Source organism: Lissotriton vulgaris, chromosome 3_2 (genome assembly GCF_964263255.1).
Source record: "Lissotriton vulgaris chromosome 3_2, aLisVul1.2, whole genome shotgun sequence".
NCBI classification, from domain to species: domain Eukaryota; kingdom Metazoa; phylum Chordata; class Amphibia; order Caudata; family Salamandridae; genus Lissotriton; species Lissotriton vulgaris.
The window spans coordinates 145,082,525-145,109,563 of NC_141690.1; the positions used below are offsets into that span (position 1 = coordinate 145,082,525).

General features: G+C 44.9%; 1 protein-coding gene across 1 annotated transcript in view; it reads left to right on the plus strand.

The window, feature by feature from the left end:
* The window catches only part of STK32B (serine/threonine kinase 32B), a 1,691,669-nt gene that overhangs the window by 200,756 nt on the left and 1,463,874 nt on the right, over positions 1-27,039 (plus strand). The window contains exon 2 of the mRNA XM_086964101.1: positions 24,279-24,334. Coding sequence (XP_086820227.1) covers positions 24,279-24,334 — 56 coding nt within the window. The remainder of the gene's footprint in view (positions 1-24,278; positions 24,335-27,039) is intronic.

Here is a 27,039-nt window from a genome sequence, read left to right on the forward strand (position 1 = left end):
TATGGGTTTCTTGCAAACAGATGATATCACAAGTACTCTGGGCAATTATTTGACAAAATTGGGCTCTCTTGCCTCTATCGTTTAGACCTGCCACATTCCAACATCCTATATTTAATCTACCCATTTGGTACTATTATTTTGGAATCATTATTCATCAGCCTGCGTTCCCTTTCAAGTAACAGTTTGCTCTTTTTTTTGTTTTTTTGCTCCCCCCCTCCCAAACCGGGTGCGCAAGGTGCGCCCTGTTTCCCACCCCCCACCCTCGTAACTCCGCTTCTCCCTCCCCACCCCTTACCCTCCCAAAGTAGGCATTGAGACTCCATCGGAGTCTACAGTGATGGATTTAGCCTGCTCCGAAGAGGGCTAGTGAAGCATGCATTTTGAAAGTGCAGAAGTGACCATTACCGGAGACAGAAAAAGAAGGAAAAGGCAGTATTTATCTACCAAGAACATATTTAAGCTAGAAAATAAAGAAAAGATAGTGGGATAATAGGTAATAAGAATGGGAAGAAAAGAAAGGGAAAAGAATAGTAAAATCATTAATTAAGAATTACTTAGAAAATACGGTTATACTTATTTAGTTTCTTATCTTCCCATTTTCAAGTTCCGCAGCTTATATTCAGTTACATCATCATAAACTACTTTACCCTAGTAAAATTAATGAAACTCAATGTATTTCTATCTCTAGTTTAAATACACCATCTCTCCTGACTGTTCCTTTGTGGATTTAGTTGTTCCTTTATATACTCTCTAGATATTCCTTAGCCTTTACTTCCGATGTGAAAAATTTTGTTTGTCCCATGTGTATCACTTTTAGCTTTGCGGGATTGTTCAAATATACCGTTGCTTTTTTCTCTTGAAAGGGTTTAATGAGTTGTCTGAGTCGCAACCTCCTTTCTACAGTCCAGTGACAAAAATCAGGGCGCACAAAGTAAGAGATTGAGTCCTTTTTGCGGTGTTTATCAGGAGTGACTTTCTCCGCAATAGCGTGGCGAAGTAGGAAGTTTCCGAAGTACACCAGAATTGCGCGAGGATATTTGCCTGTAGGTGCCGTGGGTTTTAGGGTTATTGGGACCCTGTGTGCTCTCTGCACCTCGTATCCCCAATCCCAGGTATTTAACTCAGGCAGGGTGTCTCGGAACAGTTGCATTATATAGGTGCGACAATCCTCGCCTTCCATTTTTTCTGGGATTCCCAGTACTCGTAGGTTGTTTCTGCGAAGTCTATTCTCATAGTCCTCAAGTTTCCATCTTATGTCATGCACCTGTGCTTCGGTGGCTTCAAGTCGCTTGTTTGTAGCTACAGCCTCTGTCTCATTAACCACAATGCGGTCCTCTATATCGTTTAACCTCTCAGTAAATGCTCCCATGGTTTTTGACAGTTTACGAACCACGCCTTGAACCTTTTGTAGTCCGGCCCGTGCTTTGCGGCTATCTTTAGAAGTTTCTTCACAATGTGATGCTATGGCCTGTAACACTGTCTCCATAACTTGCGTTAGTGTAGTTCCTGAGGCCTCCAGAGTCTCTTTATTTTCATTTTGCTCTGAAATTGGTCTTTGGGATCTTAGATTGGAAGCGTGGGTTTGATTCAATGCCAAAACTGTGGGGGTATAGTCCCATGATAGTTCATTAGCTCCGTGATGTCCAGATTTTTTCTTTTTAAGTATTGTTCTCTTTTTTTCCCCCCGTTGGTCTTTTGGCGGATTAAGTTCCAGATCAGAACTTAGGTTAGAGTCTGGCTCATTCTCCAGGTCGTCAGCTTCGTCTAGTTCATCAGTATCTCCTGACCAACTGATATCTTCAGAGAAAGAGTAGAAGTCAGTTATGTCTTTGTCAATCTCTAATACCTCTATAGCATCAACCGGGTGCAGGTCTAACATGGAGCTGAATTGTGGGATTTCTAGGTCAGGGTTGAGTGTTTCCGTAAGCTCTTGAGTCTCCCCTTCCCGCGTCTCCAATCCCAGGGTGACCCCCTCTTGTGATATATGAGTTGCGTCAAGGGGTATTTTTGCTTGTGTAGTTGTTTCAGTCTCTGGTGATAGATTAGTATGTATCTCTGCATTATTCACGGAGGGGGTCCCACTGACCACTTGGCCAACAGGCTCTTTGTTTGTACTGGTCGTAATGTTCTCAGTGCTTTCAATGCAAATCGAAGGATCTGTATACTCTTCTTGATTGACATGCTGTTGGATATTTGTAATTACTTTTTGTATATTGCACTTAATATTCCTCTCCACCTCTTGGTTTACTAGTCTGTTTTTGACTGCCAAATTCTGGTTAGGATTATCTGTGCTCGCTTGACCATTGGTACCAGAGTTGTTTGATACAGGTGTAGCTACAGAGATAGTAGGGATAGGGTGGCTTACCTGTCCCGCAACAGGATTGAATCTTTCGGATACATCGCTGGTAACTGAGAAAGCCACTCTGTTTGATTCCAACTGCATCTCCTGTGCCTCCTGTCCTTCCATCTGGCTCATTCCTTCATTATCCACTGCAAGAGATGGCGTTGGCGCCGCAGGGCTTGTTGTAACCAGTATATCTGTTACTGCATTCCCACTTCCTTTGCCCCCAAAATCTACTGGCACACGGCCGCTTTCAATAGGGGGGGCAGCTTGTTGTTCGCCATTACTCTCCATATTTTGTTGGTTATCTTTGGCCATCGCTCTTTGATTAGCGACTCGAAACATTGTAGCCACTGTTGTGATGTTTGTTGTAACATTTTTACCAGGCTGAGACATTGTTGCAGCTTTACTGGAAGATACCCCCCTCCGGGCCAGTGTTTTCTCCGTTTTTTTTTCCCCCGGAGCCGCTGGTGTTGTTTGTGGGTGTGCACCTTGCCCTTGCACTCCCCCGTTGGTAATGCCCCGCTTTATTTCTTGATCCCTCAAAGCCTGGCGAGCAGCCCTTGTCTTGGCTGCTGCCGAGGCTGCTGCTGCTGCATTTTTCGGGGCCATTGTGATTGACGAGGCAGACTCGCTCTGGACGTGTCTTTGATGTTCCGTTTCAATCACGGATTGCTCGGATTCTGCTACAGCATTCACTACTACAGCCGGCCGGCAGGGGGAGTGCAGTGAACGCACGGCTCGGTGATTGCCGATCAGCAGCCTGAGCACGGCAAACCCGATCACAGAGGCAAGAAGCGTAAGCTTATGTGGTGTTCCTGCAGAGGAAAGATCCTCGGCTGGTAAGGCTTTCAGTTCTGTTTGCCACATTCTAAGCTGCTAGCGTTCTGGCATCTTTTTCACCCGGTTAGAAAATCCGTCTCCCTAGGTGATTCAGTGCATGCTTCACTGTTCCGTCCGGAGCTGCTATCGGCGTCTAGCCTGACGCCGCCATCTTGCCTCTCGGGATTATACCGGTAATTGCCGCTAAAACAGGTTTTATAGGCTGACGCAACATCGTACCGAAAAGTGAGAGAAGTGCAGGAAGTCAAATTCAATCCAATGCCGAATGCTGACTATGAAAGGCATACCTACAGCAAAGCATGACAACAGACTGGTAAAACAATGGATGAATTTGTTGAGAAACTTTGAGGCACTTATTAAACATTGCAAGTTCAGTCATTTTACCAGTGAAAAAGCCATGTGCCTCAAAGTAAACAATGGCTGCCTTTTAGATTCTTTTAGAAGGAGTATGTTGAGAGGGAAACTTGGTCCAGACAAAATGCGGATGGCAAGAGCAAAGGAACAAGTGAAATGGAAAGCTGCTAACATAGAGGCAGGGACAGCGCACAGTGAATCAGCATTAACCATGAAAAGCAAGCACAAAAGAGAGGTATATAAATCTAGGTCCTTGAAGAAAACAAAAATATGCTTCTGATATGGATTTTCGTTTCACCATGAGAGCAAATGTCCAGCCCTAGGAAAAATCTGTAAAGGCTGTGAGAAGGAGAACCACTTTGTAAATGTGTGTCAAGCTCAAGAAAAATCAAGTGCATCTTCATCTCTTCTTTCCTACTCTCGACCTTTGCCCTCTCCCGTCCTTAATTATAGTTCCCATCCTGTCACACATCTGACGTTCTTCTGGGAACTTTCCCTCATCTACTTTGACTTAGCTATCTGATGATACCCAATGGAGCTACTTGATAGGTATAGGGGAGACGGGCTGTGGATTCCCCCCACGGCCGTCACCTACCCAGTTGGTCATTGGGCAGACTTCCCTTCATCTCTCCTACTGTCTTTTCCCTCCTATTCTCCCTTCTCACTTCCCCCTTCCCCATCTCAACGTTATTGAGGCACCTTCCTTTCTCTTTAAATGTTATGCTTAAACTTGATGGAACGTGTAATTGTTATCATTCTTGAAACATTGTGTAACCTAATGTAAAGCGCTCCGATACCTACGGGTCTAGCCAGCGCTATATAAAACTCATTAAAAAAAATGACATAAAGAAAAGATGGACCGGAGAACGTTACAGAAACACTCTTGCCACATCCACAAAATCCAAAAGCAACTTCAACTACACCAAGTAGAAACCAAGCAAATCAAATTGTTGCCAAGTTTGTAAAATAAAGACTCTCTAATGTCGCTATTGAGTACCAGTGAAGAAGGTAGGTGCTTGCTAATCATGTCATCAAAAGGATGACATTCAGATGTGGGGTTAGCTCCCTAAGAAGGAGACCTAAGCTAAGAAAAGATCACCAAACAAAATGACGAACTTCATTCGGACAGTGTCCAAGAATAACACTGAAGGTAAACAGTCACCCCGTAATGTTTATCATTGACAGTGGGGCGTGGATTAATATTATGCATGATGAAAAGTTCAACAGACACAGATACGAAAGTGTATACCGGGAAACTTCTAAACTATTACAAATCCAAAGGTCATTCACATCAACATCAGTAAAAGCCACCATTCATGCTCTACAGGGAGGCTCACCTAGTGCATGCCTACTCAGTTTTGCCACAGCGGCAGACATTGGGTTAATACGCCTCAGCTACAACCTCGTGCTCAGCCTGATTTTATGAACCAATTCAGTTGTTATTTCATGGCTTCAGAAAGCTCAAGAAAATGAAAGTACAGCTGTGTGTCAACAAAGACATTTGTCCTGTTGCCCAGAGACACCAGAGAGTCACTTATCATTTGCAAGAATCTGTAAAGAAAGAGTTGGCAACACTTTTCAGACATAACATCATTGAACGTTCCACAGGCCCCACACCATGGGTTTCGCCCATAGTTGTAGTACCAAAGAAAGACAGTAGTGGAGTGGTGCACATTTGCGTTGATATGCATCAGCCAAAAAGGGTCATTGAATGGGAGAGATACTCAGGTCCTACATAGTGGACATGATTATGCAACTGAATGGAGCTATAGTCTTTTCAGTCTTTTATCTAAACAAAGTATACCACCAACTTGAGCTAGAAGAGAACTGCAGATATATTACCACTTTTTTCACTTGTGTTGAATTTTCAGATATAAGAGACTGAGCTTTGGAGTTTCTTCGGCTGCTGAGATATTTCAGGATGTTATCCACAGAGTAATCTAACCTGTTACACATGCTTTCAATTACAGTGAGGACACACTGGTTTTTGGAAGCACTCAAAAGGAACAAAACAAAGCCCTTACTCAAACATTCCATTTACTTTCTGATGAAGATATCACTTTAAATGCTGCAACATATGAATTCCACATAGTCAATCTCAAGTTTTTTGGGCGCATAGGGCCAGATGTAGGTAAATACCATTTACCGATTCAAAAATACAGAATTTTACAGATACGGTATTTTATAATGGGTAAATGGTATGTAGTTATTAATTCGGTAATTTTTGTCTGCCACATGGCACTGTTAAAAAAGCACAAAATTGCTTTTGTTTTTCGTTATTTACCACCAACTTGTAGTTGGTGGTAAATAACGAATCCTTACAGGTGAAAAGCACTCACTTGAGTACTTCCTACATTTCAGATTTGGTAATTTACCGAATTCTTAAATACAGATTTGGTAAATTACTGAATCTGAAATGTAGCCACCTACATAACAAATGCCTAATACCGGTCGGTAACGGCCAAAATTCTGAAGTTCGGCCGTTACCGACTGGTATTAGGGTTCCTACATCTGGCCCATATTCTCTAATGGGAGAATTACTCCAGAACCATCTAAAGTGCAAGCACTATCATTCGCTTATCCTCCCCAAGATGTTACCATGCTACGGTCCTTTCTAGGCATAGCCAATTATTGCTCAAGTTAAAATCACAATTTTGCCACAGTAAATGCCCCATTGAAAGACTTGACAAAGCAGAATGTTCCTTTTCAATTGTCTCCTGAATGCGATCAAAGTTTCAAAGAAATAAAACATGCAATTGAGAAGGCAAATGAAATGGTCTACTTCAACCTCAGGCTACATACCAAAGTCATGGTAGAGTTGGGTCAATCCTTGCTCATCACAGCGGCCATCTGAATGCTCAGAAACATATTGTGGCCAGTGGTGGCTTCCAAAGGTAACGCTGTGGGGCGAAGAGGCAGGGCAGGGGTTGGGTTGGGGTAGTGGAGTCTGACATACGACGGAAGATATTTATTTATTTGCGTTCAACCTTGCGGTCGTATGTTGGACTACACTACCCACCACCCAGCCCCGCCCCGCCCTATCTGCCTGCTCACAGCGTTACATTTGCATGTCGCCACTGATTGTGGCCTATGCTAGTCAAAGATTCTCTGATATAGAAAGTGAATACTGTCAGCTAGACAAAGAGAGTCTGGCTGTGATGTGGGCCTGCAAACATTTTCATGTATTCCTCTGTGGGCAATGATTTTCTGTCATCACGGACCACTAGGCTTTGCTTACAATTTTTGGAAACCTGAAAGCTAAGAAAGGTGGGGTTTGAGGTTGTAAGAGTATGACTGTGAGATTGCACACAAAACTGAGAAGGATCAAAACCCAATGGATTATTTTTCAAGAGCACTGCTACATTGTCATTGTTTACATCCAAAACTGCTGAAGAATACCTCAATTATATTGAGAGGTCCTGCTTGCAAGTGGCTCTTCCTGTGGTTCAAATCATTGCTACCACCACACAGACATGGCTGTTGTCAAAGAACTCATTAAAACACAATCATGAAGATGAAGCACACAGCCTCTGGCCGATAATGTTGAATTCCAGAGGCTGAAAAATGTACAGGATGAGTTAGCAGTCACACAAAAAGGTGTAACACTGTGAGGCTCGAGAATCATCATACCTGATTGCCTGAGCCACTGAGTCATAGAGTTGGCCCATGAGGGACACCGTGGCATTGTAACCACTAAACAAGCATTACGAGACAGAATGTGGTTTCCTTATCTATATGAGTGCGTAGAAAAAGGAACTGAAGGCATACCACATCTGCAATTGCCTGTCCCCCAATGTGACTCAGCACCTGGTGACAATGTTTGACCTTCCCAACCATGCTTGGGAGAGAGTCGCAGTTGACTTCTTGGGGTCATTCGGAAATGGACAGCATCTCCTGGTAATCATAGATGAGTATTCGCGTTACCCCTCGGTGCAAACACTTTCCTTGACATCTCATAATAAAGTCATAGAAAGGCTGGATGACATCTTTGCAACATGGGGTATACCTGAGATCCTCAAGTCTGATAGTGGCCCACCCTCCAACAGCAAAGAGTTTATTGTAGAACTCAATGTCAAACACCAAAAGAGTACACCTCTCTGGCCCCAAGCTAAAGGTGTAGTCAAAAAATGTACGGGCACGCTCAAAATAAATTCAAAGTAATTTAACAAGCGTCCATAGAAGGAATGGACTTAGGTCAAGTTGTGTGCCAGGCTGTCTGGGCCTATCTATCACCTTCTTGCTCTCCAATTGGTGAGACCCCAGCTAACTTGTTGCTTGGGAGAGCCATCTGAGTACAACTACCTCAATGGACATCATAGTGGTCAGTGAACACTGATAAACATAGTGATACTGATGCTGCTTCTCATAAGATGAAAATGAAAGAGTATGCTGATCAGCATTGAAACATGCAAAAAACTGTTTTTGACAAAGGGGCTGGTAAAGCAGAGACTGAAATGAATGACAGACACCCCATTTTCCACCGATCCTCTACAGACGGTGGCATGTGGGACACATGGTGACAGCACATCGGCCTGAGAAGTCCATCACTCGGGACACATTACATTCAAACACCTAACTTGCTATTCACTAGCTCCTGACACTACCATGGAGGTGATCACATCTCCAGGTTAGGCTCTTGAGCCTGTGCCTCCATTGTCTGATGAGGGTCGACCTTGATCACGTTGGACCATCTGAGCTAGTAAACAAGTGCAAGCTCCTCGCAGACTGAGTGAGGAGATGTGATTTAATTGATGTCTTCCACTTTTTATTTAACAAAGGGGGAGATGTAGTATATTGATGCTATGTGCACTAGGACCCATGTGATTCTGGGCAGACTCTGAACAGGAATTAGATGATATTTAGGGGAGTTGTTAAGGTGTGGTTATGGGAAGTATGACGTAATGTGCAGAGTATGAATGAATGATGGAAAATAAAGATTTGTTGAACTGCATCTCCTCTGTGTGGCATAACCTATTTGCATACTCCAGGGCTGGGGGAGAAACTACACACATGACCACGTAACCCAGTCAACATTACTTTGCATTCTGGCATTTGGAGTTTCATATTTCCAAGTGCAAATTGCAACTACAGGTTACAGACTGTAAAACACTTAGCTATATAGCCATAACTAGATACGGCAGTCTACTAATTCTGGGAATGCAGTGTGACCCAAAACAGTTTTCCAGGATCTATGTGATGAGGTGCTACAGTTCTAATTGCACTCGGGCTTAAGAAGAATGTATAATTAAGTTGTCATTTATCAAACATTTGGGTCACAGTTCTTTTTCTAGTCCATTAAGAGACAGTGTTTGAAAAAATGCTAAAACATATTAAATCTGTTAACAGACGTCTTCACTTTATCTCAATTCTCAGTAGGTTTAAACTCAAGTGCTTGCGGGTTTGTAAAAGTATTCTAAACCAAATACACACCATCTCTAAATCAATTGAGATTCCAAGCACACAGGGGTCTAAATTTCACAGTAAGATCAGTTATTTATAAAGCATTGACAAGCCCCATGTCCACAAGTTATTTAGCTAATTTAAAATTAAATGCAGCCCAAAGTGACATATATTTAAGAGTGTGTGTTTATTATGGTACTTAGACCAAAGCATGTTGTCCCTGTAGTGTACAACCTTTTCCACCTTTCGCTCTTTTTAAGTTGTAGATGTTGAATGTCTCTCTCTTGAGCTGCACCAGACTGCTGCAGGGCATTTTTCGCACTGTGATCTGAAATGGCCAGCTGCTGTCAGGTTGGTAATACCTACGCTTGTCTGACTCTTCAAAAAGAGAAAGCTTTCATATCTCTGTAAGAATGCTTCCTACTTAGCCAGTTACTCTACAAGAACATTTAGGTAGGACTACTGCACCTTTGATGGTACAGTACAAGAAGTTATTGGATTCTGAAATACGCCTCACTTCAGCATCCACTAATTTGCACTAATGCAGAAGAAAAGAAGAATTAACAATAAGAGCCCAGTTATGCACACTTGATGTGATTCTTACTGATCTGAACAGCATAATGATTACTCAAAACAAAGAACACAGGGGTATATTATCAAGGGATTTATCTCTGCTTTTTTGGCTTTAAAAGCAAAGAAAGCGGAGATAAAATTATCTCCCTATCAGCAACAGGGTGCTGACACGCAAATTCGCATGTTAGCACCCTTATTCTCCACGCTTCCCCTTTCATCTCTAATGAGATGCAAAGGGGGCGGTCCAGAGAAAAGTAATAGGAGAAATGTTGTTAAGCGACATTTCTACTATTATCGCTAACCCTGTTAGTGATAAAAAAAGCAGTGCTAACCGCGGTTAGCGCTGCTTTTTTTACACCTGGCATTTTCCAGATTTAGCCATGATATCCTATGGAAGGTGGATATCATGGCTAAATTTGTGAGCCCCTATCATCAAGCTAATGCCAAACTTCGAGAGATTATCGTAGGTTATCCAGCGTTATTTTCTCATTTGGCAGTTAGCGCGAGGATTTTTATCACTTCTGAGATAAGCGTTGCTAATAGCACGCTATCTCAGTGATAAAAATGCATGCTACCCGGCGATAATTATCCTAGCGCTAAGTGCGCTTAGAGATAATTATCGCTGGGGCTTGATAATATGGCCCACAGTTTGTAAACATACTGTGAGTATGATTTTTACAACACTTCTCCTTACAGAAAAATGTAGAAGTTGTACTGTCTCTTTGATCCATCCCTCTCTCCTTTTGTCTCTCACTCCCTTTGTCCTTCCCTTATTTCCACTGCCCCTCCCTCCCTTCCTCAATTCCTTTCTTGCTCACTCTGTCAATCTTTCACTTCCTCCCTCACTCACTCCCTTCCTCCCTCTCTCCCTTTCTCACTTCCTCCCTTCCTCCTCTGAGGCTGGGTACATTAAGTAAGGGGTTTGGGGTGCACAGCCCCCTCCCCAGGCTGATGGCAGTTACAACAAAGAATACAGTTTCTATAGAATGCTGTGAGTAAGAGTCTTACAGCTATTCTCCTTTCAGGAATATCTAGAAGTGGTACTTTCTCTCTGATCTATGCCTCCCTCTCTCCTTTGTCCCTTGCCAATCCTTCATTTCCTCCCTCATTCATCCCCTTCCTTTCTCACTCCCTTCCTCACTCTAACATCTGGGGTTGGGTATATTAAGTTACAGGAGGGGGTTGCAAGGCCCCCTCCCAAGACTGATGGCAGACCTGAAGAACTCATCACCCAGGCTGAAATGTTTGAAAAAAGTAAGGGGACCCATGGCGCTCCCTTCCCCAAACCTCACCAGGCCCCAAGGACCCCATTCTCAGGGCTAAAACAACAAAAAATGGGAGGGAGGCATGTGACCCACCTCATTTAGCCTTAAAAGGCCCTGGAGACCACATACCCCGGGCCTGGCTCCAGTACTCTGTCCCACGGAGCCCGCACTGGGGATAGAATAATTCCCCAGCCCTCACTGATGTGGTTAGGGAAAGATATGTTTGGTCATGCCAGCTGGGAGCATTTTTAAATCTCCTATGACTAGGAACAAACATGCAAAGCAAGTCTGCTCTCACCTGGCAGGACATTTAAACATGCTCCTGCAGGGTGGGAACAGACTATTGTTTCCCTGTACGCACTCATGCAGCCAAGGGAACAGACAGTGCTCCCACCAGGAGGGAGCATGCAAAGAGAGCTGCTCTCTCCCCATGAGAACAACACTTGCTCCCTCGCTATGCGGATAGCCGACTGGTCCACTGGGACCTTGGGCTTCCCCCCCAGCCATCAACCTTGTGGGTGCCATGGAGAGCAAAAGAGCGATAGGTTGGCGTGCTACCTCAAGCTCTAATCAGTGGTTAGACATATTGCAAGTAGCCTCTCATCACCTTTTGTATATTTCAGGCACCGGGCCACCTATCTGTGGTCCTGGGGGGTGGAGTACGGGCCCAATAAAGCAGCATGCCCACCTCACTTTAATTATGTAATTTAGCCATGAGGAATGGGGTCCCAAGGGCCTAATATGGGTTGGGGAGGGGGGCAGCACAATAAAGGTTAATGTAAAAGTATTTGCTACCCGGGCATTGGGTCCCTGGGGTATGTCACTCTTGGGGAAAGGGTGTTAGACCTGTCACCCTTAGGGTGGTCTTCCCCCAAACATTTTGCATGCTTACCTCCTCTTTTTGCTGTATCATGGTGCTGGCCTTAGGACTCTGAGCACTTTACCACTACAAACCAGTGCTTAAGTGCATACGCTTCTTGGCTAAACATGGTGACATTGGTGCATACATGATTGGCATATTTAGTTTACTTATAAGTCCCTTGTAAAGTGGTATACCATATACCAAAGGGCCTGTCAAATAAATGTAACTAGTGGGCCTGCAGCAAAAGTAATGCTTTAAACTGCAGAGCCTGTGTGTGCAGTTGTACTGCCATGTCGACTTGGCCTTTTAAAGCCTTTGCCGAGTCTTAAACTCCCCTTTTATTACAAATACGTTACCCTTAATGTAGGCCCTAGGTAGCCCTACAGGCAGGGTGCTGTGTAACTAAAAGGTTGGATAGCTAAGTTTGTTTTTCAATACTGTAAGTCCTACACCTCTCATAGGCTAGCATTGGAAATTCCTTAAAACACTTTTAAGCTGTACTTCATGATTAGAAAGGAATGGCTGCATCATGTTTCATATCTCTGGAGTGGTAATGATAAACCCTCTTTACTGGTACTGTGGGGTTTAACATTAATGTTTTAGAAATGCTACTTTTAGAAAGTGGACATTCCTCTGCTCTCACTGCTATGTGTGCCATGCAGCCTGTCCCAATACATGTCTGGGATGGGTGACAGCTACACTTTGTGCATTCCCTCTAGACAGCCACAAACACAGAAAGTGTAGTTTTGACAGATACTTCATCTTTATTCATCTACATTATGCTAGCTCTTGGAGGGAGGGGAGCTGAAACTTATACCTGAGTAGGCTGTGTCCTGTTTCCCACACAAAGGAGTGATTACCCACAGATAGCCTAGCAGACAGGGCTGAGATGAAAGGGGAACTGTGCACTTCAAGGGATTGCTTTGTAGTGAGCTCCACTTCAAAGGCACATTTGGGAAGAACTTTGGGTTTCTGACCGTACCAATACACCCATTATTGGACCTGTCTTCTTTGCTGAGCTGCCCTGCTGCCTGCTGATCTCTGCCCTGCTGAGGACAAAAGCAAAAACAACAGTTGATCGACAGAATGCAGAACAATGTCATACATTCACCCCAGTACAGAGATCTGGGCCTAAATCCATCATTTTTCAGATCAGTTGACTGAGGGTGAGTGTTGGATTTGCCCAAACGCTCCGTCCATCATCCCCTTTGGCATCACTTTGTTTGCCCTAAGTTGGCAGGGTATGCCCAGATGTGGGTCCCTTGCTCACTTTGCCACTGAATTCAGGATTGCCTGGCTGATGAGGGTTATGAACCCAAAACCGGTCCTAGGATGCTTGTTTACGGTCCAGCGAAGACTTGGCTTGGTAGTTCGGGCTGGACTGTTCCCATGAGGCACAGGGTCAGACTGATTTGCATATGGCCATGTCTTAACTGGGGTAATGGAGTGAGCTAAAGAATGATGACCCAGATCAGTTGACTTGGGGTGAGTGTTTGATTTGCTCAAACGCTTCGTCCATCATCCCCTTTGGTACTGCTGAGGTCAAGGCCTGGACCTAGCTCAGTTGAACCCTGAGTGACTCCAAGTGCTTGCTGTATAGCCCCCGTTCTGAAGTCGCAGACCAATCAAACACTTCCTGCAACTCTGTAACAACACATGAACTCTGTGCGTCCTGCACTGTGAAATGGTGCCAATCCGGTCCTGGGTCCTTAAAATGTGATTCTTACTGTCCAGAACCATCCGAACCAATGCAGTGACGACAGTGCACCAATTTGAGCGAGCACAGTGCCCTTCGATGTCAACGCAGTGCTGATCCGAAGATATCCCTGAATGGCTCAATGATTACGATGTGGGACCCGCCTTCAAGGCTTTACCAAGACGTTTCGACCCCACTGCATGAGCTGAACTGACGGTTGCTCACCCAAGGACTTCTTTAGCGGGCCATACATGGGTCCTATAGCTGGCCTGCCCTCCATCACGGTTGGCCTGAACTTTTGATTTACCCCGGTCCAGTGCGACATCAAGGAACCCCTAAGTGCTAATTTACTCGAAGCACTACTTTTTGATGTATTCTTTAAAAATTCATAACTCTGGTTCTACTAATTAGATTTTTGTCATTGAAGTCTTATTTTACTCATAAAACATAAGTGAACTCCGCTCCGCTTGCGGAATTTGCAAAGTTTTCTACACTCTGCATTACATGAGGCTCACGGAGTTCTGAAAAACTTTGCTCCGTAGAGTGGAGTTTTTTTCCTCGCTTGCATTCGTCAACATCAAGTTGGCAAGCGCGAGCGGGGAAAATCCACCTCCAGGCGAGATTTTTCCTCGTTCGCGATCATCAACATCAAGTTGGCAAGCGCGAGCATGGAAAGTCAACCTCCCAGTGAGATTTCTCAACGCGGGCAGACAGATTTCTCATTGCAAGTCGTCGTGCATGCTCATGACAGCTCCCGTTGAGAAACTGTCCACTCGCATTGAGAAAGCTGGCGCTCGAGTAAAAATCTACTCGAGAGGGAGAAAGGAAGCAGTGCCCACGTGCGCTCTGCATGGTGCCGTTTGCGATGATTACACAGTGCGGACAAGCATCTGGCACTGAAAATCACTACAAACTGCATTTATCTAACCCACTGCGCCACTTGCAGAGCTCCGTGTAGCGCTGCAGATTTTTTCTTTGCACTTTCGGTGTTCCGTGTAGTGGAACTCCACCCAGGCTTAATAAAAATATTATCTATTTTACTAAATCTGTGAGGAGTATTTACATGGTGTTTTCATTGTGTTACTGTGTGTGTGTGTGTGTGTGTGTGTGCATATATTTGTGTGTGTTGCACAAAGATAAGCCTGACTGCTCTGTGATAAGCTACCAGGAGGTGAGTACAGTTTATATTTTAGTGTGTTTCTACTGTACCCAGACTAGAATTGTAGTCCCTACTTGGATAGGGTTCCTACTTATGCCAACTAGAGACCCAATTTCTAACAAGAGGCGCGTGCCTCCCTCCCCTATAATTAAGGTATGGCCCCAAGGGATTGGATCTATTTGGGCTGGGGGACAACAGTCAACCACTCTTCTCCCCTAATTGTAATGTATCTGGCACTGGAGGATGGTTTTCCCGAGATCATGGGTTCCCCTCCCCGTATAATATTGTTTTTGATACTGGGGTCGGTAGTGACTTGGGGAGGGGCTATATGATCCCCTCTCATGTCAGGAGGTTGGATACTTGCTGGGGTTGGACACAGGACCTGGCCAAAGACTGTGCGTGGCGTGGGATTGCTTGACTGTATGTGGTTGATTGTAGGGTTTGACAGAAGGGCATGTCATGCAGCCCCCCCCCACCGCACAAGACGAAAGGCCATGCGTGGCAGGGTTGGCTTTACATATGCTAATAAAATATTACATTAGATTAAAAAAACTAGATATTCACTAAAAAAAGCTAAGATTGAAGTGACATCATAAATTATAGTTAGGTGTGGTAAAAACCTCTCAAAACCTATTACCAGTTATGAGCGTAACCATTTTGCAAATACTTACAGCCATTTGCAGCAAAGAGTTTGTACAATATTAGATAGAGAACTAGGATGATACTTACCTGCCACTATCAAAATAAAAGAAAATAACACACTCTTTGGATGATGTCGTCAGTGATGTCATCAGTGATGCCATCAATGATGTCAATTGAGATGTCATCAGTGATGTCATAATAGTGTCATAGAACATGTCAGGAGTGATGTAATACATGAGGAAATAAGCAGTGCATGACAGGCCACAAGTTCTAGTTAGCTCTGCTATTATTGGCGGATGTCTCTGGTTTTTTTAGTTCAAAATGTTTTGTTGGCACTGACATATTCACCTAACTATAACATCACTTAAACCTTTGGCTTTTTCAGTAAATATATACATTTACAAACACACTCAGACACACACACACACATATATACACCATAGTACTTACACCTGACTACCCATTACTCCTACCTCTTTTTCTTCTTATCTCTTCACTTGTTCTATTCATTTTTGTCTATTTTCTACTTTTTTTTTAGGAAAAGTATTTTTTCTAATTTCTGTAATTTGCCCAAATGGAATTTTACCACTTTGGGATCATCTAGTTGATGTTCTCGATTTTGATTTTTCTTCAGAATTACAGAGTGCAATCACATCAGAGAGGACAGTGTAGGTGCTAGAATTTAATAAAAGGGTTGTGCTTACCCTCATATAGCACTAAAGCATGTATTGGACAATAACTTTCGGATTCAAAAGTAGTAGTTGTAATAAAATCCCGCTATAAATCCAATGATCTGAGGATACAGACCCTAATACTGTAACCCAGGAGCTCATAAACAAACAAATGCAAGACAATGGGTCTGTTAATGGAAAACTTACTTCTGAGTGACCATACCCTCAAAATAGTCTCTAGAGCTTTGCTACCACAGATATAAGGATAACGAATTTGAAGAAAATAAGATGATCCTAGTTTTCTCCTTGGTTAAGGATTAACTAGGAGCAGCGCAGCTGAGGTAATTCCAGAGTGACATAAATAACTAAATAAAAAATCCAGCACTCATATCAAGCAGATACCAAGCCAAAATTTAAACTCTCAGAGATGGATGGGGTTAGTTAAGAAACAGCTGGCCTCATGCAGGAAGGATGCATAAGGTTAAAGGGATTGAACTAGGTGCACCAACTTTTATCAGATACATTCTTATTTTGCGAACCGAACGATGTACTAATAGGTTATTTCCCAAAATATAGCATCATAGGGAGTTGCAATTCGGCCTACTTCATAAATATTAATGAGGCAGCCCGCAAATTGGGACCAACCTCGCGTGGCTACAATCAGAGGTTTGGAGGCCTGCTGGGGCCTGCAAACCACCATGTCTATGATTGATTTTAAATAAAGCAGTCTTTTTTGTTTTCAATGCAAACCATTTTCCTAAAACGAAATGCGGATATTAGGCAGTGGTCCATGGGAATTCTGCCTAATGTTTTTTTCACCACTCACAAAGGCGAGGGGGTCCAATGAGAACCAATTCCCATTTGTCAATGGTCTGCCATCTCCTTTGAGTTGGTGGTAAAGTATGAATATTTTGCATCTCGATTTTGGTCACAAGATGCCCTGAAAACGCCCCTCCGAAATAGCGATTTCTTAATGTTTCCTCAACCCATTTAGCACTTTGGAACACCTTTTACAAATTATTAAATGGGTTCAGTTCAATTAAACGAGTGCTTTAGAAGTCGCAAGCCATCAGACTTACTGAATCTGAGGGTGTCTGACTGTTAAAATTCTTTGTACATAACCCCCAGGGTTCCTAAAGCAGGTGCTTCTGGGCCTCAATACAAAAACACCTAGAAAGAAAAGAGAGCCTGAGGAGACTGCCTAGTTTGCTAGACCCTGAACTGGTATGACAGTGTGCTCTGAAGAACCCTGCTGTGCTACTCAGCTACTGGGTGGGGAATTGCACACCCTCCTCTGACTCAAGCAGCTCAATTGTGTGTTTTGTAGGACCCAACTGTGCTTACTCAACTTCTGGGTGGACAATAATCCCTTTTCTGTGCTGAGAGGAAATAGTAGTCATCCGTGGACCATCAGTGAATGAGCTATGAGACAGAAGCATGATTGCCTTGCATAGGAATCTCTAACAACCAATCTCTAAAGTAAATTCATTAAGGTTAATAATAAATCAAGAAACATCTCTAGATGTTAAAATAGTGCAAGTTAGACGCTACCCTTACACGTCACATAAATGCCCTTTTGTACCTACATGTGACACTATATTTACTGAGTGCAACAACTTTATTAACATATGTGAATATTTAAAAGGTTGATGAAATTCATTCACAGTAGAAGCTAGAGCTTTATAAATGTGTTCACTAATGTTCAGTTTAACACCTTGGCTGCTAGGTGTTTTCCCCTCCTATGCTGACTTTTCATTATTTTCATTGATTCATGACGAGCTCAGCTCGTCACCAGCACAGCTCAAACGTGCATCATGACGAGCTGAGCTCGTCATGAGCATGGAAAGGGTTAACATGAGGGGACCCTCGTGGCACAACAGGACCAGCACCAGACCTACCAGAGACTACAGCTTTCACTGCTCTTACGGTCAGAGGAGGGGTTGCAATGCTGTGACAAAGCAACGGACCACCTTAAACGTATGAGAGGCAATGTGGGACCCTTGTTACTCTGCAGACCCAGCACCAGCCCTACCGGAGATAACAGCTCCCACTGCTCTTTTGATCAGAGGAGGGGCCGTAATGCCGTGACCAGGCACCAGAGGGCCTTAAACGTATGAGAGGCGTCCAGCAGTGCGGGACCCGCATGGGCTCAGACCGGCGCAAGACCCGGCCAATATGGACCCGTCGTAGCCCGTCGTAGCCCGTCATAGCCTGGAATAGGCTGGGATGTGCCACCCTTCTTAGTCCTGTGTTTGGGTCAATAGGAAGTGGGCATACCCATAAAGGTACTGTGTGCTTTATATGGTTTATTTGTCTTGGCACTGTGGGATTCCTCTTCTTCTCCCTTTTCCAATTGCCCTTTATCTAATACGGGAAAAAGGAAGGGCACTACTGGAGCTCCTAGTGTCTCTCCACTACATGCACTCTCCACGATCGATGGCCCAATGGCCCGTTTGCGACAGCAATTTAGGGTCATACATCTGGCCCCATATATATTATTTCTGTCCTTCAGTTAAAGGTAGTGGTCCTACACAAGGTGTCATGGTGAATAATTTTGACATAATATTTACTTCTGAATTTACTTTTCTTCACCACATAACGCAATCAATCAATCAAACATTTGTAAAGCGCGCTACTCACCGGTGAGGGTCTCAAGTCGCTAATGCGGGGGAGCAGCTACTGATCGAACAGCCAGGTCTTGAGGAGTATCCTGAAGGTCAGCAGGTCCTGGGTCTGTCGTAGGTGTGTGGGGAGGTTGTTCCATGTCTTGGCGGTGAGGTGGGAGAAAGATCTGCCGTCGGTGGTCGTTATGCGGATGCGTGGGACGATGGGGATGTCACGGAGCAGAGCTGGCGGTTCGGGGTGTAGAAGGCGAGTCGGTTGTTGAGGTATGCTGGTCCGGTGTTGTGCAGTGCCTTGTGAGGAGCTTGAAGGTGATCCTCTTGTTGACGGGGAGCCAGTGCAGGTCCCTCAGTTGTGGGGGATGTGGCTGTGGTGAGGGATGTCGAGGATGGGGCATGCGGAAGCGTTCTGTATGGGTTGGAGTCTCTTCTGGAGTTTGGCTGTGGTTCCCGCATTGAGGTCGTTGCTGTAGTCCAGCTTGCTGGTGACGAGGGCCTGAGTGACCATTCTTCTGGTTCCGGTGGAGATCCATCTGTAGATCTTGCGAAGCAAGCCAAGGGTGCTAAAGCAGGAGGAAGAGACGGCGATGACTTGTTGGGTCATTGACAGAGAGGAGTCCAGGATGAACCCCAGGTTGTGTGCCTGGTTGGTGGGTGTCGGTGCAGTTTCCAGCGAGGCTGGCCACCAGGGGTCGCCCAGTTAGAGGGGGTGGAGCCGAGGATGAGGACCTCTGTCTTGTCCAAGTTCAGTTTCAGGCAGCTGCTCTTCATCCACTCGGCGGCGGCCTTCATCCCTTCGTGGAAGTTGGTTTTGGCGGTGGCCGGGTCTTCGTTGAGGGAGAGGAACAGCTGGGTGTCGTAGGTGTATGAGACTATGTTGAGGTTGTGCAATCGGACGATGTTGGTGAGCGGTGTCATGTAGACGTTGAAGAAGGTCGGGCTGAGGGATGATCCTTGGGGTACGCGCAGGTGATCTTGGTGGCTTTGGATCGGAATGGAGAGAGGCGGAGTCTCTGGGTTCTGTCGGTGAGGAAGGAGGTGATCCAGGCCAGGGCTTTGTCTTAGATCCCTGCATTGTAGAGGCGTGTGCAAAGGGTGTGGTGGCAGACGGTGTTGAAGGCGGCTGAGAGGTCCAGGAGGAAGAGGGCCTTGGTTTCGCCGTTGTCCAGCAGTGCCCTGATGTTGTCAGTAGCGGCGATGAGGGCAGTTTTGGTGCTGTGGTTGCTGCAGAATATAGATTGGGACGAGTCCAAGGTGTTGTTCTCTTTGAGGAATTGGGTCAGTTGTCTGTTGACTATTTTCTTGATGACTTTTACCAGGAACAGGAACAGGGAGATGGGCCGGAAGTTCTTGAGGTCCTTTGGGTCTGCCTTGGGTTTCTTGAGCAGGGCATTGATCTCTGCATGTTTCCAGCTTTCTGCGAAGGTGGGGGTTTCGAATGAGCTGTTTAAGATCTTGCAAAGTTGGAGTGCGATGCTGGAGCTCGCTTTGTTGAAGATGCGATGGGGCAGGGGTCTGATGGTGAGCTGGAGTGGATGGTGTTCATGGTCTTGATGATGTCTTCATCATTGACGTGGTTCCAGGAGGTCAGGCAGCCGGTGTGACTGGGGGACGGTAGTTCTGGGGTGTCGGTGGCTGTTGGAGAGGTCTGGGAGTTGAAGCTGTCGTGTATGTCTGCGATCTTGTGGTGGAAGAAGGTTGCTAGAGAGTCGCAGAGGTCTTGTGATGGCGGGATGTCGTTGGAGCTGGTGCTTGGGTTGGCGAGTTCCTTCACGGTGTTGAAGAGCTCTTTGCTGTTGTGTGTGTTGTTGTCAATGAGTTCCTTGAAGGAGGTCCTTTTGGCTGTTCGGATGAGTTGGTGGTGTCTGCGGCAGGCAATCTTGAGGGCTGCATGGTTGTCCGGTGTTTGCTCATGGCGCCATTCCTTCTCTAGTCTTCTGCAGGTCTGCATGGATGTCTGGAGATCGGCGGTGAACCAGATCATGCTTCTGTTGGTGCGTCTATTTGAGGGTTTCTTGATCAGGGCAAGAGTGCTGGCCAGTCGTTGATCCATTGCCTGAGGTTGCGGCGGCTTGGTCGGTGTGGTCGGTTGGTGGGGTTCATTGGAGGGTGGTGGTTAGCTGGTTTTCTGTGACCTTGTTCCAGCTGCGGTCGGGTATTCTTTGATGGTGGTAGTGTGGGGTGGTTTTCATGAAGGAGAAGTGGATGCAGTGGTGGTCGGTCCAGTGGAGTTCGGTGGTGTGGCTGACGGAGACAAGGCTGCTGGTGGAGAAAATGGGGTTGAGTGCGTGTTCAGCGGAGTTGGTGAGTGTTGTGACAAGCTGTTTGAGGCCGAGGTTGGCAAGGTTGTCCAGTAGTGTGGTGGAGTAACTGTTGTTGGTGTTCTCGAGGTGGAAGTTCAGGTCTCTGAGGAGGATGTAATCTGTGGAGGTCAAGGCGTGCAAGCTGACGACGTCTGTGATGGAGTCAATGAACTGTGCCTGGGATCCGGGGGGTCTGTACATGAGGGTTCCTCTGAGGGTGGTGTTGGGATCGATGTGGATCTGAAAGTGCAGGTGTTCGGCGGTGCTGACGGTGTGTTCGGTGTTGGTTGAGATTCTGATTGTATTTCTGTGGACGAAGGCAATTCCTCCTCCTGGTCTGTTGGTGCGGTCCCTGCGGGTGATTTTGTAGCCATCCGGGATGGCTATGGCAACATCGGGCGCCGATGAGGTGTTCATCCAAGTCTCCATCAGGAAAGCGACATCCGGGAAGGATGAGTCGATCAGGTCCCAGAAATTGATGGCATGCTGTGGACGAAGCAGGTGTTGAGCAGTATGCATCGGAGGTGGCTGTTGCCTGCCTTGGTGGCGGGGGCAGGATGTGCTGGTATACACTAGCTGGTGAAGCTGCAATTTCGGCAGGTGAATGGTTCTTGGGTGTGCTTCAGGGTGGCCTGGAAGCAGTCGGTCGATCTGCCGGCATTAAGTGCGTGGAGGTGGTTGGCGTCATACCGGCGTCTAGTGTTGTGGTGCTCGTGGGGTCCAGGGGGTCTGGCGCTGGCCGCGGCCCAGGCTTGGAAGGGTGCAGACAGGCTTTCCTTTGGTGTGCACGCTGCGCGCGACCGTACATCAGTTGCCATATAAGAAGGGGAGGGGCTTGCGGCTGGCAGGAGGGAGCGGAGCTGGATGCGGCATGAAAATTAACGCAGGATGAGCGTTAATGGCTGCGGGGGAGCAGGCGAGAAAAAAGACCAAGCCAAGATCCAAGAGCGGGACGCAGCAGGGAGAAGACTCAAACCCTGCCTTGTAGGAACCAAAGAGGAGCGCCGTAAGGTGGAGCTGCGGGGGGAGAGCTGATCTCTGACCGAGGGTCAGGGGTCTAGCTCCACTATGCTTTGAAAGACCTGTTAATGCCATTTGTGAACATGAAAATGTTTTTTGCATTTCTTGACATTTTCCCATGTGCCATACAATCACTGGCCCAGTTATATAAAGACTAAACTTTGCCAAAAACCTGGATCTCCGACACACTTAAAAGGCAATTAAGAGACTTTAGCACAGTCAAAATGTATCAGCTCATTTCCTGCTGCACCTCACAAATGGCTTTATCTAAAAATGCATTTCATATGTGTATGCCTTGCAAAACAACTCTTTCTCAGGTCTAGTTACCATCTCTTTGCCTTTTCTGTAAAAAATAGGCTCATAGCCCTTTACTGGGGGCAATAGCTGTCGTTAAAGGCCCTTAACCTGAGCCATAGATTTGAGCATCAGGTTAGGGCCAATAACGATGGATAGGGCCTTTATCAACTGGCATAGCTTGGGTCAGAAGGGCTGTAAGGCTATTAGAACATTGCACTAACTGAGGGAAGAATTGTCTAAAATAAAGAGTGAGAAACAGTAAGACAAGCAGTGGAAGGTAGGAGCTGAAGCCTTATATCAGCCATTATTATCCTTGAGCCACTTCATTGACTTAAAAGGAGCTCCCAGCATTGTAATGTTATAGTCAGTTTTTCTCTTATTGCTATCCTGCAACAATCCAAAATAGGTTGTAGCTCAGTTTTCTCAAGCAAGAGGGCATGTACAAGGATAATGCTAGGACCTAAAGCAGCCCTGTCAAAAATGCTCTAACCAGCCCTGTTCCCTTAGTCTCCTCTTGCAGTCTCTCTCTTTCAATTAATCTATTCTCCATGCAATATCCTGAGGGAGTTGGGGAACCTGACAAAGGCACTAGGAGCGGCCCTGGTCTTTCAAAACCGGTTTCCATGGGCTCCAGCCCACCAGGTAAATGGCAGTCCTTCCATGTGCAAGAAAGACCAAGGTGTGGCATGGGCTACCACTTTTAGAGGGGACCTGATTTCCTTTGCACTAAAGGACACCACCTTTCAATTTGAAGTAGCATTCCGCTTGGCCAGAGTCGGAGTGGGAAGGGAGGCACTTGGGCAATGTGTGATGGGCCGGTATCTGAGGTGGAGCTATGTGACTCCTTTCTGGAGAGCATGGAAGTCGATTTGGCTGTGTCTGTGCTGTTCAGAGGCCGCCAGCGGCCCAGTGGGGGCCTGAGCGGCCTCATCAGACGCAGATGTATCTCTATTACCAGTCTCTCGCTGGGCCGGCCCATTAATGTTTGCAGATTGAGCAGGTGCTGCGGGCCTGAGCAGAAGTGGCCTCACTTATATTTACATGTGGTTCACCAGTGTGAACTAATCCTTGCACAAAGAGACCTGGCAGCATTTTCAATGAGGTTCAGCAATTATGCCTCTTTTTGACGACCCCCCCCCCCCCCCCACTTCTTTTCATATTACTTAAAACACTTAAGCAGTGTTTTGCGATAAGGTGCAATCTGCAATCATGGGCACTTTTTTTAGGATTTCCGGGCCTCTTTTGCATCCCAAACCAGCCCTGCGCTTGGCCTAGGATATCAAAAACCACTGCACACGTCTTTCGAACCCTCCGCCTTAGTAAATACATTTATTATTCTGATAAAAAGAAGGTAGAACGAATTCATTAATGCTTCTAGAAGAAAGAAAAGTAGGAAACTGTAATTTCACCAGCACAATCAACAGAAACAATCGGGCTACACTCTATCTCGCAGTGTCATCAAATAAGAAGTAGAGAAATGTAATGCCTCCACTTTTTAAACATGAAAAATGAGCTACGTCTGACTGAGGCTTACCAAAATAATGGTTCTGGTTCAAGTGAAAAATAGAGCAAATCCATTTTGCGGCTTGTTAGAGGCAGTCATTGATCAGATTTTATTTGTGCAAGCAAAATACATAGAAAAACAGATTTCTCATTTTATTGCTACGTTTCTTAATATGAAATAGAGAAAATAGATGTGAAGAGTGGAGCTACGGTTGAGGCAATTATTCTGCACCGAGGCTGCGAAACAGCGCAACGTGTTTCCTTAATTTTTCCATTTCAAAAGGCTATTTATGTATAATTTCTTTCTTGAAATCTATACTACACCGTTACTAGGATTTATAAGCACTACATATGCCATGCATTTTTAATACTGGTTTTACAATGTGTGTCTTAAATGTTTACCAGGTGCAAAAATCTTTCTGAAATATGTCTTAAAACACAGCCTGTTAGCTCGTTTTATATTAAACAAGCATCACATTTTGTGCACATTGGCTCGCTTTTTTTCACAAGTGCTGTTTCTGTAACGCTGCATGCTCTATGTATTGTCTGATAACGTGATTAGGATCTGAGTCCCTCTGTTGCTCTGTAATTAGATTTATATGTGTCTGCAGCCAACAAAAGTGCAAATGCTACCAGCAGCAAATGAGCTTTGCAGAATCATATTGCATTTGATTAATCAGAGTGTGCTTAAGGCGGTTGATTAACATTATTATTTTTTTTTTTTACAGTTAATTTCGACCATTTTCAAATTTTACGAGCAATTGGGAAAGGGAGTTTTGGCAAGGTAAGTTCTATATCATTCAATGTTATCACTATAGTAACGTATCCTGGCAACAGGCGTAATTGAACATTTCCTAAGTGCATAGTGGTAATTTGTTTTATGAAGTACATTACTGTGATATGCTGCCATTTTAATATTGTAAAACATATAATTACTCCATCATCAAGTGTGCAGTATTATGACATGTGGCTGTCTAGATTATAGCTCTTTGTTACAAGATAGCACCAACTAATTGGCCCAGTGTACTTCCTTATAGCACAATAAAACATATGCTGCAGGGCTTTCCATCAGATGTCTGCCATATTCTTGGCTAGGAGAAGCAAGGGCACAATCATTAATCCATACATTGGACCACAAATTATGTTTTTAATATGCAGAATCAGAAAATGTTAGCATTGAAACTATGACCTGCAAACTGTACAAACAAAAGTGTTGTCCTATGAATTCCATCGATAAATTACATTGGAAATAAAATGATATACTCTTCTTCCCTTAGATTACAAATGTGTACGTCATATCCTGCCATAACCTGGCAATATAATACTATAATAATAATACATTATAGGGCTTTGAGTCGGCGTTCTTCGACTATTATTTTAAAGAAAAGTCATTGACGTGCTGGATCAGTCCACAGCACACACTGCGAGGGTAAACTCCTTTCAGACATTGATTGGTTGCATGTATAAGGTGTCAGACACATTTTGGATCAAACCACGGGATTGCTTTCGACTGTCAGACATTGAAGGTGTTAACATGGGGGCATATTACCAAGGGCCATTATCACCGCATTAGCGGGAATTTTTCCCGCTAATACGGCAATAATTTCATCGCCCTATTACCAAGCTGTCGCTAACACCAGTTAGCGACAGCTAGTAGGTGATAGCGGGCATTTAGGGGCCCACTTTGCATGTCAGCGATAATTATCGCTAATGACATGCAAAGTGGGCGTGCCAAGATGTTAGCGACTGAAAACAGTCGCTAACATCGCTATCTCCGATTACCAACTTTTGGAAATATTTGCGCTAAGTGCGAATATCTCCAAAAACTAACGCCTGCCATGAGCAGTTCTTAGCCATGTTATCCAATGGTAGGTGGATAACATGGCTAAGAGCATTAACTCGGTAGTGCATGAATATTGCTGACTTTTCAGCGATATTCATGCATTTCGGCCGATTTTTATCGCTTAGGAGATAAACCTTGAGAATAGCAAGGCTCCTAAGCGATAAAAATAGGCGAAGCACGGCGATAAAATTATTGCCGCTAACCAAGCATAGCGATAATTATTGCTTATGCTTGGTAATATGCCCCAAGGTTTCCTGTTTACACCAAGTCCACATTGGGCAGGTGAAGGCGAAAGACAAGGGAGTCCTCTCCAGCCAATGTCACTGAGCATCACACAGCCGTCCATCAAGGCACTGTAATGAGTGGTGCAGACTAGGCAGGAAGCTGGGAAACCAGGGAGCATATTATCTAGAACAGCTATAAAATTATCACCGCTTTAGCAGCCCTAAACTGCCGCTAAAGCAGCCATAATGGGCTTGATAACATGCCCGTGTGAATTTCCATAGAAGCCCAGGTTCACACCAGAACATGGGATTCTAAGAGAAATCACAAGGGCATATTATCAAGCCCATTATCGCCGCTTTAGCAGCAGTTTCCTGCCGCTAAAGCGGCGATAATTTTAACGACATTCTTGATAATATGCCCCCAGGTTCGAGTCTGGTGGGAGGCTCAAATATCCTGTGATTCTGGGCAAATCATTTAATCACCACGGGGTATATTAGCAAGAACCTCGTTAAAATTATCTCAGTTTTAGCAACAGGAAACTGCAGCTAAAACGGTGATAATGGGCTTGCTAATATGTGTTATAGAATTCCAATAGAAGCGTAGGTTAGATGTGCAGGACATCTAACCTGGGCTTCTATTGGAATTCTCTAATGCATATTAGCAAGCCCATCATCGCCATTTTAGCTGCATTTTCCTGCTGCTAAAACGGCGATAATTTTAACGTGGTTCTTGCTAATAAGCCCCCTCGTGCCTAAAAAAATGTATGTGTCCATCTGTAATGGAGCTGGTGCTCATGTAAAACTCTTTGATCCTTTTGGATCGATTTAAACATAAATTAACCAAGGTGCTTAAAAAGTGGTAAATTACCCGTGAGTCTCACAAGGCGCTGGGGTTGCTGCTAGTTTCGTGGTGCTCCATTCATCAGAAGTGGCGTGTGTAGGTAAGAGCGGTGGGGCCGGGTAGGGGGACTTGACAGACAACAATGAGGGAAAATTAAATAAATAATTAATTTTTCCTCGTTGTCATCTGTTGAGTCCCACCCCCCACCCCGCCTCACCACTCTTCCCTGCAGGGGCCGTTCTGCCGTTCATTCCAACATAGTATCATTTATTGAGTTTCACCACTGCAGGGCAAGGAGCATTGGACCTTTCCATTCACTTAAAGTGAATGTGCCCAATCAAAGATGGCCATCATTCCTTTACAAGTTATTTTACAAGATCACAGGGCCTTTCCTCCACAAGATTTCTGCTGCTGATTTCAGACTTGTGGGCTGTGTTTTGAGTTTTACACCTAAGAATAAAAAACAAATTCATTGATAGTTTGCAATCTTTCTCCAGAGTTTTATAGTAGACATGCAGCCTTATCAGTTTACAGTGTAAAGTGCGCAGCAACCTGCATTGTTTCCCTATGTATGTTGTGCT